Source organism: Calidris pugnax, unplaced genomic scaffold (genome assembly GCF_001431845.1).
Source record: "Calidris pugnax isolate Ruff unplaced genomic scaffold, ASM143184v1 scaffold14, whole genome shotgun sequence".
NCBI classification, from domain to species: Eukaryota; Metazoa; Chordata; class Aves; order Charadriiformes; family Scolopacidae; genus Calidris; species Calidris pugnax.
In genome coordinates this window covers 6,903,848-6,924,019 of record NW_015090793.1, presented here as the reverse complement: position 1 = coordinate 6,924,019, position 20,172 = coordinate 6,903,848, and the positions used below count along the sequence as shown (strand labels likewise).

Here is a 20,172-nt window from a genome sequence, read left to right as displayed (position 1 = left end):
ACTGTCCCGGTGCCCCCTTTCCAATACGCTTACAGCTCAGGTTGCCAAGTGCTGTAGATATGATTTAAAGCCCTGGATGTGTGAAGAAGGGCTTTTATTCCTGCGGTGAATGCGGTATTCTTGGTGTGCTTACCCCTAAAGTATCTGTTCCTTGGCTTGAATGACCAGGAAGTTTCTGTAATATCAAAAACAAACAAGAACTGTGAGATATGAGCAGAGTAAAACCTTTGGTAAACTTAGTAGTTAAAATGTGAAAGGTAATCAGACGTAAACCTGCCCTATTATTCTGATAGGCTATCTGGGAGGTTGTTGTGTTCAGGTGGACAGGGACTAGCCAGGTAGTTAAATTTTTTTTTTTTGGTGTGGCACTCAGGTTACACAACGTAGCAAAGCTTTTTTTTCTTTAAGAATAGCTTAAAGCTAATAGCGCAGTCAAGTAAGAAAACACTTCTGCACTAACTGCTACAGTTTCAGATATTTTCATCTTAAAAAGGTGTGGTATTTATTGCGGAGGAGGAGGCAGATCTTGTATGCTGGCCTTGCTTTCTCAAATCCAGAAAGCAAGGGAAGATAAAGAGTTGGTTAAATAAAAAGGTTATATTAAAACTTGGAAGCAGATTTCTTTATCACGCAGAACTGTATGCAAAACAATTACCATGTGCTTACACGTTTAGCATCTGTGAGATTTTGGGGCTGTGCCATTTCTGCAGGTTGCGAGGGGTTAAAAGTATTAATGACTCAGAAGCGAGAAGGGTTCCAAGTTTTCGGGTGAGGAAAGGACAGCAGCCCGGGATCGCTCTCTGCGGGGAAGCGGAGCTCGGCAGGCTGCGGTGTGCGCTGAAGGCTCTCTGCCCGGGGAACGCCGCAGCACGAGGACCCCGGCGCTGGTGTTTGGTACCGTGAGCTGTGAAACTACCTGCAGATGTCAAGCTGACACATGGCAGCATGTCGGTTTGGGGCTTTTTTTTTTTTTTCTCCTCTTTTTCCTTCTCACCCAAGGAGCCGAGCCATCGTTACATCCGTTAGTTTGAGTATAAGGTTTTTAGGGAGAGGAAGTAACAGGCGATCGTGGTGCACCATGTCATGCCGGAGACCCGCAAGGGTGGCTTCCCAGCTCCTGCTGTTTGATAACCTATGAAAGTATTTCTCAGCTTATCTTCATTTAATGTTTTTGCCCCCCAAAGTGGAGTGTTTTGTAGCTGTGCCTTTATTGCACTGAAGTACCTTGTGCTGTTCCCAAGGAATCTCACTGAAGTGTTTCAGCTAGTGTTTCATGGCTAGGTTATGAGGACTGGGCTAGTACCCAGGGGTAAGGGAGTAAAATGGAGTTGAAGTATTTTGGAGTTGGCCTGGGGCGAGCTGGGCGTAGGGGAGTCAGCAAAATACCTGGGTATTGCTTAGGGGCCAAACCTGGTGGTGGTTATACGGTGCGTGGGTGAGCTCTTACCGATGCCAAGAGAGAAGAGCAACGCAAAGTAACAGACAAGAAGTGGAGAACTTGATTGTCGTAGGGTCCTGAGGGGGATGCGAAGGATGAGAGGATCTCTGAAGATGCTCTCACAAAATGCAGACAGTGCCTGGCTTCTGTGGAGATGGGGTACAGCTGTAGTCCCCAGGACCCACCTCACAGGAGCTGTCTGGTCCACTATGTTGCTGTTGGTGGCTCTGGAGAGGGACTTACTTACTGGTGGGTTTCACCGCAGCATGGGACAGAGCAGAGCATGGGAAGCCCTGAGGGTGTTTCTGCTCTGGGCCTCATGGGGTGCCTGAGGGTAATGTGTATCACCCCAGACTGACAACTCATCCCCTCTTACTCACTCACCCTGGGGAAGGCAAAATAGACATCCATGAAGGCTTTTCTTTTGAGGAAAAGAGAGCTACGGGAGATGTTCCTGATCCAAATGATGAGACCAGCCTTTATTAACCTTATGCTTTCCCTGTCAAAAAACTGAAAAGCTCCCAAGAATTGGATTTTTAATTTTACTTTGATGCTTGGCAGAGCTTGTAAAGATCCTTCAGGGCAAGTTTGGCTCCCAGTTCGGAGGGTTGTTGCTTTGTTTGGGGGTTTTGCCGGTCTTTGCTGCTTGTAGTTCTGTAAAAATAATAATGAGGTCCTGATCTTGCGCCTATTGAATCCTAAGCAAAAAAGCCCCCATTGATTTCCAAAGGAGCAGGCTGAAGCCCTTCACAGATCGTGGTGGGAGCAGCTATTTAGCATAAGCAGGGATTGTTTGGCAAGTCTTCTAATGACCCAAACATTTTAACAAGCGGAGGAAACTCGGCGGGTAGAAAGGCTGCCCGGTTTGGGGGTGGGGAGATGCCCGGCAGTGCTTGGTGGGGGTGATCCCTGGCGCCAGCTCTCCCTCACCTCCCGTTCCTCTCTACCCGCTGTAACGCGGACTTGCCCTTCTTCCCATCTTGGTTTTTATAACCCCAGTTTTGATGCGAGCCGGTGGCAGTGTCACAGCCCGAATGCAGGCCCCGGAGGCCACGCTGACGGCCACCACCTGGGTCCCCCCCATAACTCCGGTGTGAGTCCCGTGTGGAGCCAAGCTGCAGGGCCGGCCGCCATCCCCTCACGCCCCATCAGCACTGCCATCATATCGGTGTCGGCCGGCATTAGCCCCCAGCGCCCTGATCTGCGAGACGCACAATGCGCCGGGGAGAGTCTTAATAATCCCCTGCGGGGGTCCTGGGGCGAGCTGGGGGTGAGCTGGTCCTGCCCATGGAGAGCTGGTCCTGCCCGTGGACACGACGGGACTGCTGAGCTCTGGGACCGCTTGCACGGGGACAGGAGCTGACCGAGGAGCTTTCCCAATGTTTTACAGGCAGCCAGAGAGGGGGGAAAAAAAGAATTTTTTCAGTGGGTTTGGTTTTGGTTTTTTTTTTTCATATGCCCCCTTTCACGTGCAAGACTCAAGCACAAGAAATTCCCTCCCAGCAAAATATTTTAGCAGCTTGTTTGGGGGCTGTTGGGCTTGAACTAACCTGTGATTTGATTTTTTCGCTTAAAATTTTTTAGCTTCTCTATATAGATTCCCCCAGGCAAGCGTTTCGTTTCTAGCTCGTAGCAGGATCTGTGCGAGATGAGCGTGCTGATGCCTCGAGATGGGCTTTGGGAGATGGGGGTATCGGAGCTAAAAGTGAAGAGGAAAAACCAGTTGCAATGGGAAGATTAGGGAGTTAAGGGTGCCCTGACAACTAACATGTGCAACCAAAGATAAATCCTCCGTGAACCTGTCTTTAATTAAAAGAATGATTGGAATTAGGCATAGTACCATCTCTCCTGATCCGTATCGTGTGTATCTGTACGAATAAAGCATTTTTGGGGAGGGAGAAGAGAAAAACACCAGATTTTAATCTTCCTTTGGTAGCCGATATGTCTGCCTTTTGAAAGGGCGTATTTCTCCCTGTCTTAGAGTACCCAGGCTTGTTGACAGTAAACAACTGTCACTTGGCAGTTTATGAAAGAAGAAGAATGTTTAAGAAAACATGTCCAGTTTAAATATTTGTGTTAATAGGCTGGGGATTCATGAAGAAGTGGGGAAGGCTGGTAGATTGAGGTGCATAAATTAGCTGGTATTTACTGCGTAAGAGATGAGCTGCGAGCGAATGCAGTTGGAAAAAAAAATAAACTTTAAAAATACATTAATTTTTACAGCCAGTGTGTTATGCGTGTTCTCGCAGCTTTCCGTGAAAGCTTTTTTTTTATTGTTTTTTATTTTTTCCCAGGGAAAACTCAGAGAAGTGTCTCGCTTGCAGCGTGCGGTGGGTTGGGCCCCGGGAGGCCCCTGGGTGGGACAAGCCACAGGGCTGGGAGCCCAGCAGTCTCACTCGCTGGCCCTAATGCTGCTTCACACCCCACGGGCAGCACTGAGACCTTGCAGCCACCCTGGAGTGTCCTTAGCCTTTGCTTCACAGGGGTAATCAGAAAAGGAGACTGCAAGGAAACTCTGCCTCACAATTTGCAAATTGATTAATTACAGAAAGGAGGGAAAAAAAAAAAAAGTAGTAAGAAACGGCAGATGGTGTCCTCTCTGCATCCCTGCCCAAAGTTGCTACAAATCCATCACCCACCTTCTTCTGAGTTAAACACTCGTGAACGTAGTGAATGATGAGCAAGTGTAAAGCATTTATTCCAGCTCGGCCCAAAGGCATCAGTGTCAAAAGTGTAACGAGTTGAGGGCCTGGCGTCGAGCACTTCAAATCTGTAATTAAGCATAAAAATAAGCTTCAGGCTTTCAGGCTCTTGATTTCCCTGGCTCAGAGGCAAGCACATAAGCTGCTATTGGGGGGTGCTAATAATAAACTTGAAGGTACTGGGAAAAGCCACCCTCCTGCGCCCCCCGCTCCCATCCTAGGTGGGATATACAGTAAATACATTAAGTGCTGTGGAGTTTAACTGAATTTAACATTGCTACTGTGTTACAGAGACTTAACATTTCTGTCAGCCGTGGGTATCTCAGAGGGGGACACCTTGACACCAGCACCTTCTCTTGCCCTTAATTCAGGTAGAGCAGAGGGAGCTGCAGGAGCAAATGGGAAGCCCCAGAGTATGGATGAAAGGGTCACACTTAATTCTCTTTTGTCAAGTGGTTCAGTTTAGTATTGCCGTTATTTGGACAAGGAAGCAAAGGAATCCCAAACCTGAAACCTACTGCCACAGAAATGCTTTGAGATCTGCCCAGGCAAAAAGGCAAATAACTCCTAGAAAGTGTTTACTGGGCTGTACTGGGACTCCAAACTGTGTATTATTTAGTGAAGGAGTGAGATTTCTGCCTCATTTTTACATGTAGGCGTGCTGGCATCTTGGGATTTGACAAAGCAGTGGGCTTCTCCATCGGGAAAGTCTTTGTGGAGGGATGGGAACGGCAGAGGGGGGGGGGGGGGGCACAGCAGGGTTTCTCCTTCGCCCCGTCTCCCATAGTGCAGGGGCAAAAAGGGGCAGGTTTGTACCCACTGCTCCAATTTTGGCGGTGGTAGCTGCCCGCCTGTGCCGGATCTGCTGACCCCAAGCGGTATAAATCCTTCTGTGAAGAGCTGTCTGCGTGCTCTGAACAAGGTCATCTTGTGGGTGGAATGTGTTAGTCCTGGCAAAAAGGGCCTGAAACCTCTTCAGGTGCTTCCAAAATACATGTAGGTGTTTGAAGTGGAGGTTTTCTTCCCCTCTGCCCCCCTCCTCCCCGTGCATAGCAAATGAGGTGTGGACAAGTGGTGCAGTCTTTGTAGGAATAACTTCACCCGGTGCTTGAGCCTGGCTCTTCTGGGAATGAGAAAAAGAAGCTGGAGGAGCAACGTGTGGTGTCTCAGGGCAGGGAGGAAAGGAGGTGACCCTGAATTAGCCACCAGCCCTCAGAAAGGGAGTGGAAGGGCCTGACCCCAGTCAAAACTTGGGTCTCACTGCTAAGGGCAGCTCTTGCCCCACATATGGGTGTATACACCAATGTGGATAAATAGGTGTAAATATCTGGGGAGGTTGTCCAACTAGTTGTCCAACTAGTGTCTTCACTAGTGGCTGGTACGAGGTGGTGGTTCTTCCACTTATCCCACCCAAGGAAAGTGTGGCTGAAGCTTAGCTTCAGTGCCTGAATTTTAGACATATCCAGCCCTCGGTGGATCACTTTTTATCATCCACATTTTCCATTTCGCAGAGATAGATGGCTATTTTCTTTCTCCCTTGGCTTGCCTGTTGCAATGGCTATCCCTGCTATCACAACAGCATCCTTCTCGGACACTTGGGTGCTCATTTGCAGCGAGAAGGAGGTTTTAAAAGTGTTTCTCATGGGGGAAGGAAGGAAAAAGCTGGGAAACTCAGATTGTAGAGGATGGGGCAGGCATCCAAAAGTACCTGTGCAAGGTCCCTGGCTTGTGCCAGTAGGACCAGCCGTGTCCTGCTGCAGGACACTGGAAATAACCCTCTGCAAAAGGTCTGCCTTATGGCAGCGTTAAAATAGAAGTGTATAGAGGTGTCTAACCTGCATCTGGCATTATTGGAGCCTAACGTAGTACGGTTTGTAGAAGATGGTTATTTGGGGACATTAAAACTGCTTGAAGGGAGTGGGAACTGAGACACGCATGACTTCCTTGAACTCTCTCTTAATTTATTACGTGCAGTCCAAAATCCTCTGTAATAGATACGGTTGCAGGAGACCATTAAAAGGTCCGTTCTGGTGAACCTGATGCCCTGCTGTTGCTGCTGGAAATGATAAACTGCTGCGTTTGGGTTGGATGGTATGTGATGCCCTATGTGTGTGCGCGTATGCATGGAAGCCGGTAAGTCCTGCTAATTTAGGGTTTGTTTTCCAAGTCTGTTTTCTATAACTCCATAGACTTAATACAAATAAAGAACTGACCAAGTTTCCTGTGAGAAGCACAGAACAAACGCTAAGCGTGGGATTTGAATGCAGAAAGGTGAAAACACAAATGTATACAGAAACAGTGAGTCAAACAAGCTGAAAAAATATTGTAAGGTTGATTTAACAGAGCAGTGAACTCAAAGCTGTCTAATCCCTTTAGCAGCCTTCTTTAAAGAGGAGAAATACAAGAATTTTTGACTTCTACTTTTCTTTTGCCATCTCTCCCAACTCTTTCTAATAACGCTGACGGATAAGAGTTGAGTTTAGCAGAAGGACAGAGTGTTGCAGCTTTAGTTAGATGTGCTTTCTAAATAACAAAACCTTCGTTTGTCATTCGCGACTCCAGATTAAAGTGGATCAGGCTTCCTGAAAGGAGATTACTGTTAAACTTCTCCAACTTGGGTACCTGGCACCTAAATCTCGCTTGAGGCACTGAAATAACAGGCTTGGTTTTGAAAGATGCTGAGCCAGGTCAGGCTCTGCATTTAAATCGTTTAAGCACTCTTAAAATCTGGCTATTCATTTTGATGCCTAGATATGGATTTCTGGGCTTAATCACCGACCTTTGCATTTCAAATGTTTGGTCTTTGTTTTCTTTACTAAGTGTGCAGACAGAGTGGCCCCCAAATTATTTTTTTTTTCCTTTCACACAGCTGAAAACAGCTAGTAGAGAAGACTTGAAGTCCTGCGTCTTATTACAGAGAAATAGGGATCTTTGAAAAACACCATTTTATGTAACTCAAGGGAAACATGTAAAAAGGGGAATATTTACTTATTTTCATTCACGTGAACATGATCCATCATATATCTAAAACCCACAATCAGCTGGAAAAAAAACCCACCCAAACTACCCTAAACCTTTGCCCTCTCTTAATCCGTGTACAAGAGGTTTTTTTATTTTTTTTTAGATGTGCTTTTTTCCCCCCCTGAAATAGAGGCAATTGATAGGCTCATAAACAAATACCAAACATTAAGTCCTAATCTCCATATAGAGGAGCCTGACCCTTTTTATGGAGAGAGAGGGTAGAGGGAGGAAACGGGGCCAGGAGTTTGAGGTTTAATGCTTATTAAAGTTTTAGTGGGTGGGAAAATGCAATCAATAAATTTTGTTTAATGCCTCGAAACTGGTGTTAGTTTTCACTAGCTACACTGGAGAGTAGTTTTCATTTTGAAACTAGGACACTCGTAGTTGGAATGACAATTAATGTGGAGTGAATATGGCCCCAGTTGGAAGCCGATTTTTTGAATAGCACGAAAACTCCCCCCACCTCCCCGCCTTGGCTCCGGAGTGGGGTAGCTTCCGTTTTTAATTAGCAAACCAGGCAAAATTTAGCTCATTGTGTCTTTCTGCTCCTTTGGCCCAGTGGATAGCTTGGATTTCTCCATCTTGCTGTCATGAGGCTGTTCTTTTTTTTTTTTTTTTTCCTTCAGTTTTGGTGCTGGGAGGAAGCGGGGGGCTTCAGGATATTTAGGATTAAAGTCATTGTTCAGGGGTATTTGCAGCCAGCTGCCTGCATTAAATGAAGATTAGAGGAGCGCACATTAAAAGTGCGAGGGAAATGCAGAGGAGCTGGGATTTGGGAGCTGCATAGCTGTGAACCGAAGGGGAAAGGTTGGGGCTTTATGGCAATTTTTTTCTGATGCCATGTGATCTCAAAGCCCACTTCAGAAAAGCATCGCAAGTACCAGAAAAGCATCACAAGTAACTGCCAGGGCCAGACCTGCCTGGGAATTCTAAGGGGACCGTAAGTCTTTGCATCTCTCAAAAGCTCCTCCGAGGTAAACCTTGACACTTTTAGGCCTGGTGAACTTATGTATTGTTTAAAAAATTCATCCACAAGAGCAGTTCAGAGGTGGTGAAAGTTTTGCTGGAATTCACTAATTATCTGAAAACCCAACCTGAAGGTCAAGAACTCCAAAAGTAATGAATCTTTGAAGGAAATTAGGTAGGAAATGAGGGCATAGAGGAGGAACCCAGAAAAAATAACTCAAAAGAATTGTTCAGCAATGTACGCTTATTCTTTTAAGGGCTTAATAAGACAGTTTAAAAATATTTCCAAAGATTGTGTTTCCCTCATTCCGTTGTGCTTTGTAAAGCACTTGTTTGTGTAGTCTGCAGTTCTTATTGCAAACTTTGGTAATTACTTGGTGTGTGTCGCCTACAAAGTCCCAGCAAAGAGACTTTGCCTGGTCCAGCAAAGCAGGAGGGATGGTATAGCGCACTGATGCTAAAGAACATGGGTTTGCTCAGGGCCTCCATGCTTTGGCAGGACTCAGTCAAGCTTTGCTCAGTGTGTTGGGATGCTGGGAAGCCTCAGTTTCCATAGCTGCCTCCACTGGCTTTGGAAAGGGGTTGTGGTGGCCTGCTTGCTTGCTGCAATGATAAGGGTTTTTTGGACTTCCTCAGGTGTGAGAAGCAGCAATGTAAAAACATTAGCTGTTTTGTGGTGGGATCTGTCTGTCCATTGATGATGAAGTGAAGAATATTTTATATCAGTTCTTTTACTTCTGTTAAAAAACAAAAACAAAAAAAGATTGCAGAACTATGAGATCAATAGATACAGGTGGTGGTTGCTTTGGTCTTTGATGTTTTCAGGGGGGAACCAAGAAAAGTGTTTGATTGCACAATCTGGCCAGATTTTGAGGAAAACCCTGTCACTGCCTGTTCCTTTAAGCTAGCAAAGCCCCAGCTGAAGGCTGTCTTTGGGACAGGCTCTACACTCTCAGCAGCAACAGAAGCTTTGTGTCTCTTGGGTTTTGCATTCCCATTCTTGTTAGGTGTAGCCAGGAGACCCCTTTGATTTGTTCTCTGGGGTTTTTTTCCTCCTCAGGGCTTTCCAAGTGCCACAGGGAAATCCTCCTGGCCAAAGTGTTTTTGTAACTATTTTAGCTTTGTGACGATTTATTTCTTCTTCTAACTCTCAGCATCTGAATTGGGTGATTTGAGAAAACAGTCCATTAAAAGGAGGATACTGTAGAGTCCTGATGAATCCTGTTTTCTACTTGGCCGGTGGAACAGAAAGCTAATTGCCAGTAGTAAATCCATTCAAAGGAGGGCTGGAGGGAGGGAGAAAAGCTAATATTCCTCCTTGAATGCCATTTAATCTCTGAAACCTTTCATGCAGATGTAAATTAGGATTTGCACAACAGAGTCAACAGTTGCTCCGTAGATAAGGCAGATTTGCAACATCTGCTTTTCCATTTGAGAAGCTCTTCCAAAGTCTCTGTCGGGGACAGCCAAGCTAAACACTAGAGATTTTTTTTTTTTTCTTTCCGTAATCTCTTGTTTATGAAGAAAGCTGCATATGACAGAACTAACCTGGTTATCATTCTGCTAATTCTCTAGGAAGAAAAAAGTTTGCTTTCCTCCCAGCACAGATCTAAAAAAACCCCACGGGGAAGTTTTATCATGGGTGGTAGTACAGTGCAGCACACTTGTCAACATCTGTGGAAGAAACCTTGTCTGGCAACAATTGCACAGGCCACTGCAGTGGTAATACAATATAAACAATATAAACAGAGGCCACTGCAGTGGTAATACAATATAAACAGTTTACCTTGCATTATTATTAGGAAAGCTATTTTAAGCTTTTCCAGAAGAATTACCCCCCCCAGCAAACACGTGCAAGAGGTGAAAGATACAGTGGCACCTTCAAATGACGGAGGCAAACCCTTTTCAGACGTGGTTTCCTGAAGGCACTTTTCTCTATCATGGTTTAGGCTTTTACAGAAGCAACCAGATTTTTTTATTTTTGCTGAGGTTTGAGCCCCATTGAGCAGGGGGCAAGACCCGGCTGAACGCTATGTCAGGAAATGGTGTTGCTTTGACAAAATGCCCTGTGCCACTGTGATTGCCCCTTCTTCTTGGGGCGGGTGTGTGCTCTGAGAGGGATCTTGACCTTTAAGGGGCAAAAAAGGATGTATATTTTATATAATACTTTTTATTTTATATATAATATCGTATAAATAAATTGCTATATAGGATATTATGTATGTATATATGTATGTACAGGTATATGTAGATATAAAAATATGTTTAATATTATATATATAAAACTTCTATTGATATTTTGCTGTGACAGGCTGGTGATGTGCCCTTTGGGGCAGCAGGGCCATGGCCAGGCAGGGATGCTCCTCCACTGTCACCCTGGTTGCTCCTGCAGAAAGAAGAGGGAGCTTTGCCTTGTGTAAAGCACTGCCAAAAATACGTGTATAAAAAAACGTGCCAGCAGCTCCCCGCTGTGCTGTGAGGGTATGTGGTGACTTTAGGTGAGCTCGCTTTGCTGCGGGGGCCGCTCCCTCGATCTTATCTGCCCTGAGAAGGCAGGTACTTGGGGAAACAGGGCGATCCCACGATCTTATCACCCCCACCTCTCACGGGGGCTGCTGCTGGGTGCAGGGCCCGGGGCTGGTTCGGTGGTTTTCGGGTGCATGGCCTGGGGATGGTGTGATGGTTTCCAGTGTTCCACTGGGGCACGTCCGTCTCCCTGGGGGACAGAGGGATCAGGCACATGACAGGGTGCTCGCAGGGAGGTGGCACTGGCACCACTTGGCACCCTTGCTGGCTGCTTTTTAAGTTCAGGCAGATCCCAAATGAACAACCTTCGGCAAGAAAAGTGTTTTATTCCCCTTCTGGGCAACAGGGTTTGCTCTTTTCAGTGCAGAAGTCCCGAGGTGAGGTGGGGAAGAGGCCCTGTCCCATGAGCAGCCACACAGGTATTGGGAAAAACACTGTTGGGGGGTGAATAATACTATGGGCTCCTATTAACACCAGGTGGGACACTTACTTAGAATAAACAAGAGCTAAGCATAGAATCATAGCATCATCTAGGTTGGAAGGTACCTTCAAGATCATCTAGTCCAACCATCAGCCTAACCCTGACAAAAAAAACCCCACACGTCACTAACCCGTGTCCCCCAGGACCATGTCAACCCATCTTTAGAACACCTCCAGGGATGGTGCTGCAACCACTTCCCTGGGCAGCCCATTCCAATGCTTGATAACCCTTTCAGTGTAGAAAATTTTCCCAATGTCCAAGGTGAACCTCCCCTGGCACAACTTGAGGCTGTTTCCTCTAGTCCTGTCCCCTGTGACTTGGGAGAAGAGATAGGCCCCCACCTCACTACCCCCTCCTTTCAGGAGGACACGGCGTAGAGGACACGGCACTGGTCTGAGCCTAAGGATAGCCTCTGTGCTCTTTGCTGTTATGGCCTTGTTCATCCCAGCGATGCTGGAGGTTTCCGTATCCCTCCAGCAGTTAGCCACCGGCTCGGTAGCTGTGACCATCATCCCCCTGGGAACGGGATACTAAACTCAACAGGGGAAAGCTCCGTCATGGTTGTTGCTCCGTGATCCTATAATATATCCTGTCACGGTGGATTTGGTGCAATACAGTACATAGAACAAGAATTTTTGAATTAACCTGAAGAGAAAAATGTGTGGAGTGCTGCTATCTTTCTGCTTGTTAACATGCCAAATACAGCTTGTCCAGCTTGAAAAGGGGAAAATATGATCCACTTAGAAATGAACTGCTTAGTCAATTCCACCACCGGGCTGTGAAACAATCCCAAAAAGCCTCTTCAGCGTTGCCAGAGTTCAAGGTGGGGTGAGGAATATTTTGCTGGTGGTTCTTTAGGTCATTTGCCTCGAGCCCTCTGTGGTGGGAGTCCTGGTGGGGTTTTGGTTGTATGGTGATATGCCCTGGCTGTGGGATGCTCGCTGGAGGTGGAGGAGGAGGATGGGGGAGCCGTGCACCCACCTAAGCAGTCCCTCGAGAGGCTCCCAAACACTTTGATGTTTGGAAAAGCAGAATCATGGGGAAGCTATTCCAGAAGGAAAAACACAGGTGAAGAGAAATAACCAGATGGAGTGTCCTGAAGCCAGGACCCAGCACCCTGCAAGATGGCATGGGGCCCTGGGCTCCCCCCACCCCACTGAACCTCCCGTGGGCCTTTGCTGCCCAGGAGCAGCCCCCATGCTTTCTGCCACAGCACCTGGAAATTGTCCCTGATGCTGAGGAAGGCACCAGTCAGGTTCTAGGTTAGCTTGAAAATCTTGGGGCGCCATAAGCAGCCCAGGACTACCCCACCACCCTCCACCTTCTCATCCTTCTGTGTCTGAAAAACAAAAAAACTGCATATCCTTCTGCAGTTCTTAAGAGCTGCCTGCGTTAAAAACAAAATAAAACATTTCCAGGCTCAGCCAGAAACAAGTATTGATGTCTAAGTGGAGCAGACATCTGATGGAAATACTGACACACTTAAGCACTTGGAGCTGCAAACCACACAGAAAGTGAATTATTGCTGGGATGAGCCAAGCAGCTACGGAGATGAAGTATCTTATCCTTATAAGTGAATGCATACAAAAGCATTTTAGCATTGCTGGGCCAGCTGCTCCTCATTGTTGAAGGTGCTTCCTGGCTAGTTGCTGCCTTTTTGCTCCTCTGAACAGCTTAAAAATTGCCTCTTTCGCTGTAGCATGTTTGCTACAAGCAGCACTGAGGATGATGCAAGTGGTGATCTCCATCCAAAACATCTCTGGGTGATTCTCAACTCATTACTGCTTTGGCTAAACTAATAAATGGTTGAATTTTAGTCATGTCTTGGGAGCCCACAACCTAGATAGCCTCCTTCTCTCCAAGAATCCATTTAAGTTGCAGATGCATTAATCCCTGCTCTGCTGGCAAGTGGTGGAGTGGGCTCCTGTAACCCCTACATGAGTTAACTCCCTAGTAATTTATACCTATGTCTGCTCTGGATTTTGAAAAGATGCTGTTAATGTCAGTTAGATCCTAAATGGGAGTTTCCTTTGGGAGAGCCAGGGCACGGCAGGCAAACCTTTACAACCTGACTTGTATTAGAAACGCTTCAGGAAAGTTTTAAAGGATGCGTGGGGATAACTGTTTGCCAGCAGTGAGGATTGTTTTCTTAGGACCCAGGACCGAGATCCAGGAGATGTGTGTTCGTAGCCCCAGTAAATGTGAAAACTTGCCTCCCTGCAGTGCTGCTTTGTGGTGGGAAGTTCTTTGACTGCCTGACTCAAAGCTGCGTGTCCAGATGGAAGCAAGCATGTTGGGAGAGCTCGGCGCCTGCTCCCCTCTGCTGTTTTCCTTATGGTTTAGCAATGGGAGATGCAGAATGAAGAAGGTGGTCAAACCCTCACCCAGGTCCCCAGAAGGGCTCAGCCCATCTATGTGAAATCCTTCCAAGCACAGGCTGCACAGGCAACACCTGCCACTTTGTTCATGCAATGTTTTTGGAGATGTAGACTTCTGCGAGCCAATCTGATGGCTGGATTCCTGGCCTCAGGAAGGGCAACTTCATGTCTCCTTCATGTTTTGGTGGGGGAGGAACCGTCCTTGTTGAGAAAGAGTTAGAAACACAACGCACTTGCGGCTAGAAGGTGGGAAAGAGGTTCTGAGCACCCAGTGGGAGTCGTGAGCTCTGGTCACCTGCTCTAAACTCCAGCTGTTCTCAGCATGGAAATGGCATTGTCCCCACTTTCAGATTTATATTGTATTTGAAAGCTATATGAGGAATAATAATAGCAAAATTTCGCTCTCCAAGGTTGCAGATGGGCACAGCACTTAAGCACTTATGTGCACATTTAAGTATTTTGTGGAGGTCTCTGATTTGGGTCCTGTTTATTTTTTAAACCATAAGCATATAAACTGAAATTTGAAAGACTGTTTAAAGAAGTGAGATTAAAACTGTTGGTAGCACTCTCCTTTTAATTCACCACTCCATCGTTCCAGATATTACTCCCAATCAGGAGAAATAAAGTCTGAACTTTGCATTTAACAAGCATCAGGAGTCCGCTGGGGAGACTGAGGGCCGAGATGCCAAAATAAAGTTGTCAGAAACAAGAGATGATGCTTCTTTCCACAGAAGAAGCTTCAGACCCCAGTTGTTCTGCTCTGATTCAAAAGTGAATTTCCTCTTCAATTCAGCGTTTCCTAATTATGTTTTATAAAAAGAATTTGTCACTTTGTCATTAACCCAGGTTTGTTATGGTTTTCAAAAAAGAGTGATTTCCCTTTAAATGGCTAAACAGTACAGTTTGGCTTATGCTTAGTCTAGGCTTGTTCCCGTTTGGTAGATTTATGATATAAAAGCAGAAATATCCAAGTCTTGATCATTTGGCAAACAGCTTGGGTAAAACCGTGTATTTTGTATGGTGTAATTGTGCAGCTGCATGGGGTTTGTTTTCCAGTATATTAAATTAGCAAGAGCTTCCATCAAAGTCAACAAAGATCAGTACCACAGTCCTCCCTGTATACAGGGCTTTTTAATTGGGAACCGAAGTTGGTACCATTTAAAAATTCCTTACAGTCTAGAAGAAGGAATATAAAGACTGAAATCAGAGTTATGACACTTAATTCAGAATACTTCTCAGCTGTGATTTCTCCAAGAAAGTATCCCAGTTGGGAAGAGACCATGGGCAAACACTCAATGTCACAACAGGTGCTGGTCTAATAGGAAGAAGATGCTGAAGCTCTCTTTTCTCTTACTCTTTTTACTAAAAGTATATGCTTTCAGGGAAAACCTTTTCATTAAAAGGAAAAAAACCCACGACCTTAAACCTTTGACTAGATGAATACCACAAAATTCTGGCCAAAACCTAAAATATTTGAGTTGGAATTGCTGCCAGGGTATCACAGGGAAGGTTCTTTGTAACCCCAATGAGTGTGGGCTTTGCCTCCTGTGAGACGATACCTCCCATGAAATACCACATTTTCAGGTCCCCAGGTTTCTTCATTTTTACACTACAGGGCTATTGACTGAAACATTTTTATATTTTTAAATTTCCAGAAGAATAAGAACTTGTGTGATGAGAAAAGCAATACATTTTTCTCTTATAACCTGCTCCAAATTAATGCCAAAAGAGCAGCTTGAAGCCAATGCCACATCCTCAGGTATTCAGAGCTGCTGTAATTGCATCAATTTTATAGTCAAATTGTAATCTATGAATATGCTTAATTAGGATCTCTATCCATATCTGATTACTGTTGGGGATCAACTCAAGATGATCTGGGTTTGGATCATGGGATTAAGTTCAGACCAATCTGTTTTGAATTACTTTCTACTTGTTAATTATATAATCATAGCACCAAAGTGTCTTCACTGTGGAATAGGATCCCGCGCGATACATACTGTACAAAACCAAGAAGGCTCTTGTGCCCGGTGGAGCGTACAGTCTCAGTGCAGGTGTAAGCCAGAAGATAGAGATAAGGCAATGCCAAGTGAAAATGTAGGTTAGCGTAGACAAGGTGGGAAGAATGGCACTCTCACTGTTGATCTAGATGGGTTGAGGGCAGCGGTAGAGGACTAATTTTTTCTTCATTTAACTGGTATAGAGGAGGAATAAACCATTAAATGTTAGGCATGAGTTTATGTCACTAAAATGAGGACCGTCAGATGCAAGAACCACACTTTCAATGTGCCCCATATTTCTCCACGGGGAGACTTAAGAGCTTGAATGTTTCCTTGTGTCCTTATCCTACAGCAAAACAAAATTCTCCAGCCCATGGCAGGGTTCACTGTCATCACTTGTGGAACATACCGCCACAGCTGGTGGATAGACTGAAGAAATAGGTTTTTCGGCTTTCATGCTCCGTCTTTGGTTCTGCACTTTGTTGCACAGAGTTACTCCAGCAACCTAGTGATGGGTTCATTTATTTTAGCTATTCCAGCCTGTCCCTTCTCCCTTGTTTTCTTCAGCCCACGGAGGCTGCCTTTGAACCATCCACAGTCACTTGAGAAATTGAGTTTATTCCCGTTTCTGCTCCTTGTATCCCCCTCCTTGCTGGGTCTTGCAGGGGTTGTGGACTGTCAGGAATAAAGACATTGAGATCCAGAGACTGAACCGTGAACTTAGGAAGAGTACACATGCTTGTTTCTGCCAGATCACCCTGCCATGCAATGTCAGGTGTTGCAATGATGCTGCAAAGAACTCTGTGCTGTTTGTTGTGATGCATGTGATGGGGTGGCTGTGTTCTGGTCACTATAGGGTTGAAAGCATCCTTGTAGATCAGCCGGAGCCCTGAATGTAGTGTGCACATCTGTGTTTGCATTACTACCTGCCTGGAGCAGGCAAGGTTTGGCAAGGAGGAGCTCTGGGCACATGAAGCATCAGTAGGGCAAATACATTTCATTTTTAAATGCTCTTTCATTTTCCAACACCTGCTCTTATTTACTCATTTCCATTTCTTTCTCCTTTTGCAGAATACTTGAAGAGCGAGACCGCCTTTCTGGAAGAGTTGGTGTTTGGAAGTGGAGATACCATTGAACTTTCGTGTAACACCCAAGGCTCTTCTGTGTCTGTTTTCTGGTTTAAAGATGGTATTGGGATTGCACCTACCAACAGAACTCATATTGGACAAAAACTGTTGAAGATAATCAATGTGTCCTATGATGACTCAGGGCTGTACAGTTGCAAGCCAAGGCATTCCAATGAGGTCCTGGGAAACTTTACAGTCAGAGTTACAGGTACGTACAGAAATAGAACTGTCTCAGTGTGCTTTTTTTATTATTTAATTTTAAATTTTTGCACCTTTACATGTTCAGCACAGCTGGTGCTTTGTGGTCTTCATCAGTACTTGGTAGGTCTCTACCTCCCTGGTAACTCCTGGCAGTGATTAGACTGACAAAACAAACCAGTTGAGGAATGCTTGCGTGTCCATACCAAATGTTAAAGCTTGATGTTAATACTGAGAGAGACTTAGAAACAGTGCTAGTCAGATTAAACCCCAAATCCCCCTTAACACTCAAATAGATGCAATGCTACATGTGCCTTTGAAGTCTTTTGTGAGCGAGTGAACTGTGGCTCAGGGAGGTTAAGTGACTTTTTCCACTTTATGTGACAAATCAGTGGCAAAATTGCATGTAAAAGCTGGAGCTTCCTAAACTGTTGTAGCTGATAAATCTCTTCCCTCCATTCCAGTTACTACAAATTACTAGTTTGTTTCGGAAGCAGTTTATCTGTAAACTGTGTGTATCTTGAATATATGCTTCATCAGAGGTCCTTACTGGGATTCATATATTGCAGACAAGTGCTGTGTTAGGAAAGCGCATGCTGTCGTTTGCTTGGCCATATTTTCCATGATTAGGATGGTGGGACAGAACGACTACAAGCTGTCCAAGCCTGCATCACTAAACAGAGGGTGCCAGAAAAATCTGTTGTTCCCAGATAGCTAACCGCTAGCTCTAAGATCATCTCCGTGATTTCAGGCTGCTCATTTTGGTAGATGGATACTCATCACTGTGAGCAGATAGAAAGCCATCTGATCACACAGATTAAAAGCCTGAATTTTCAGAAGAATTAACCCTTTGTGGATCTAAGGTTTTGGTAACTTTCCTTCCTTCTTGCACCGTTGGAGCTTTTTCAGGCATCCCCACACAGTAGGTCCTTGCCTCCAAGAGTTGAGTTCCCTCAAAAAGTAAAGGGGCTCCATTTGAAAACCAAACACAGAGATGTTTGTGATTGTAAATCATTCCATAAAGGGCTTTCTCATGCCAGAAATAGGATTTTGTGTAAGTGAGAGAATCAAACCATCATGAGAATAAAAGCTCGTTTCAGCAAGCCGTCACCAACATCTGCTTTTCATTGAATGTTACTGGAGATTGCTGTGAATGCTTCAAGGTCATATCAATTAAATGGTTAAAGAAGTATTTGGCCCTTGAAAGGCTTTCTTTAACTAGGTACGATTATTGGAACTATCCAAGGAACTGCAGGTTGTTAGAAACATTACTCTCTTTTTTTTTTAAAGTGACATTAAAATGCTTTTGAGTTCAAGGGGCAGCAGGGAGGCAGAAAGGGGCAGCTGGTTACACGCTCAAATGAAACAGCTGCCAGCCCCAAAAGTTCGTAAAGTGAGAAATTGTTTTTAATAGTGGAAGGGCTGATAATCCTCTGCTTTTAAAAAGTTTAAGCCCCTGTGTTTTTCCTCTTCGTTAATAATAGCTAATAACAGCTTAAGAACAAGCGAGTAACCTGAACCTGCTTTCTGACAGCATTATGAGTCTTTGATTCTATTAGCCCACTGTCATTACCACCAAAGTGCTGGTAATGTGGGAGTCTCCGTTTTAGCTGTCAGCAGCACTTGTTTTAAACTTTGAAGCTCTGCTTTATGTGGCAATAGTGGCGCCTCTCATATGCTCAGACATTTCTTCATAATTAGTATTGATTGCTCAGCGTGGCACTGCGGAGATGAGATTGTTATCGGAGATTTGTGGTTTGTGTTCCCACTTCTTAGAGGTAACGCCAGCGATTATATCGGGTATCTGATCGGGTGTTTATATGGATATCTAATGGTCGGGGCTGGAGTTTTTCTCTGCGTTCAACTAGTTTAATTCTCTACTAATAAATTGGGATTGTGCTGATCTGTATTCTTAAGTGAGCAAAACTAGACTAGGTATATTCAGAACAGCTGATATACATGTAAGTCCCGTTTTGAGAGATGCTTCCAGATTCTAAGAGCATATCACGATTTTCCTATGTGGGGCCGTGAGTTTTGGCTCTTCTGGAGCAACTCTCCGTGTGCACAGTGAGATGCTGAAGGCAGAACAAGGAGATGCCCGAGCTGGCATTTCAGGATTGAAAACCAGGTTGATTAATAGCAGGGTTTGATCTCTTTAAAATGCCTCCCATGACAGACATGGGCTTGGGGTGTTTTTCTAGTTTACCAAAAAAAATATACTGTCCTCTTAAAACCTGAGCACTTGAAGAGGATCACAAATAGCGGCTGCGTGCCCAAACTGCTCTCCAGCCCTGTTGGCAGAAGCTCCATTTCTGCAACCATTTCACGCACAGAACAGCCTTTGGATTTAATGGCCAAGCAGCACCCCTGGGATGAGCACGGACTGCAGGCTGGTACCAGCAAAAAGAGCTTTCAAAATACCCAAGAGTAAGCTCTAAAAAAACAGGTGACTAAAAAAATTAAGCCCCTTTCCATTCATAATTAAAGCCCCTTTGAGAATAGCATCTAACAGTTCTTGCTGATGCCAAAAATCGTCAACTTCTGAAAAGGATTACTATTTTAGTAAATGATTAACAAATAGCTTACAAATTTTTAGTCACCTTCTGAAAAAGGTGATTTTTAGTAATCTGAATAGAACAGTAGCTCTGAACATGGGGTATTTGGTCTTAAAACCTAAGCTGCATCTCTCATCTGAAACACAAACAAGGTCAAAGACTCTTCCCTCAATCTTATGGAAATGTTTTTGCATTGGTTTAAAAATTGATTCTGCTCCTCTGGTTCACTGGAAACCAGAAGTAAACTGTAATCACATGTTAATATATGGGTAACCAAATCTGAGAGCGCAGGGCTGAGAATGTGCTAGTTTCTTTCGGTGCTGGTGGGGATTTGGCTCAGTTTCTGCCTTTGCCAGGACTTGAGTAAACCTGCTGGTTCAGCCAAAACATCTAAACATCCACTTCACATTCAGCAAGCCCCATGGCATTTCCCTAGTTCTGCTGCCAGCAGGACCTCAACTGGGGATCTGCAGTCTTGCATTATTATTAGGAAAGCTATTTTAAGCTTTTCCAGAAGAATTACCCCCCCCAGCAAACACGTGCAAGAGGTGAAAGATACAGTGGCACCTTCAAATGACGGAGGCAAACCCTTTTCAGACGTGGTTTCCTGAAGGCACTTTTCTCTATCATGGTTTAGGCTTTTACAGAAGCAACCAGATTTTTTTATTTTTGCTGAGGTTTGAGCCCCATTGAGCAGGGGGCAAGACCCGGCTGAACGCTATGTCAGGAAATGGTGTTGCTTTGACAAAATGCCCTGTGCCACTGTGATTGCCCCTTCTTCTT

General features: G+C 45.0%; 1 protein-coding gene across 1 annotated transcript in view; it reads left to right on the top strand.

Moving 5' to 3' along the window:
* Window positions 1-6,263: 6,263 nt before the first annotated feature.
* FGFR3 (fibroblast growth factor receptor 3) overlaps window positions 6,264-20,172 on the top strand; it is a 53,912-nt gene continuing 40,003 nt past the window's right edge. The window contains exons 1-3 of the mRNA XM_014966710.1: window positions 6,264-6,273; window positions 16,581-16,652; window positions 16,695-16,844. Of these exons, the coding sequence (XP_014822196.1) occupies window positions 6,264-6,273; window positions 16,581-16,652; window positions 16,695-16,844 (232 nt within the window). The remainder of the gene's footprint in view (window positions 6,274-16,580; window positions 16,653-16,694; window positions 16,845-20,172) is intronic.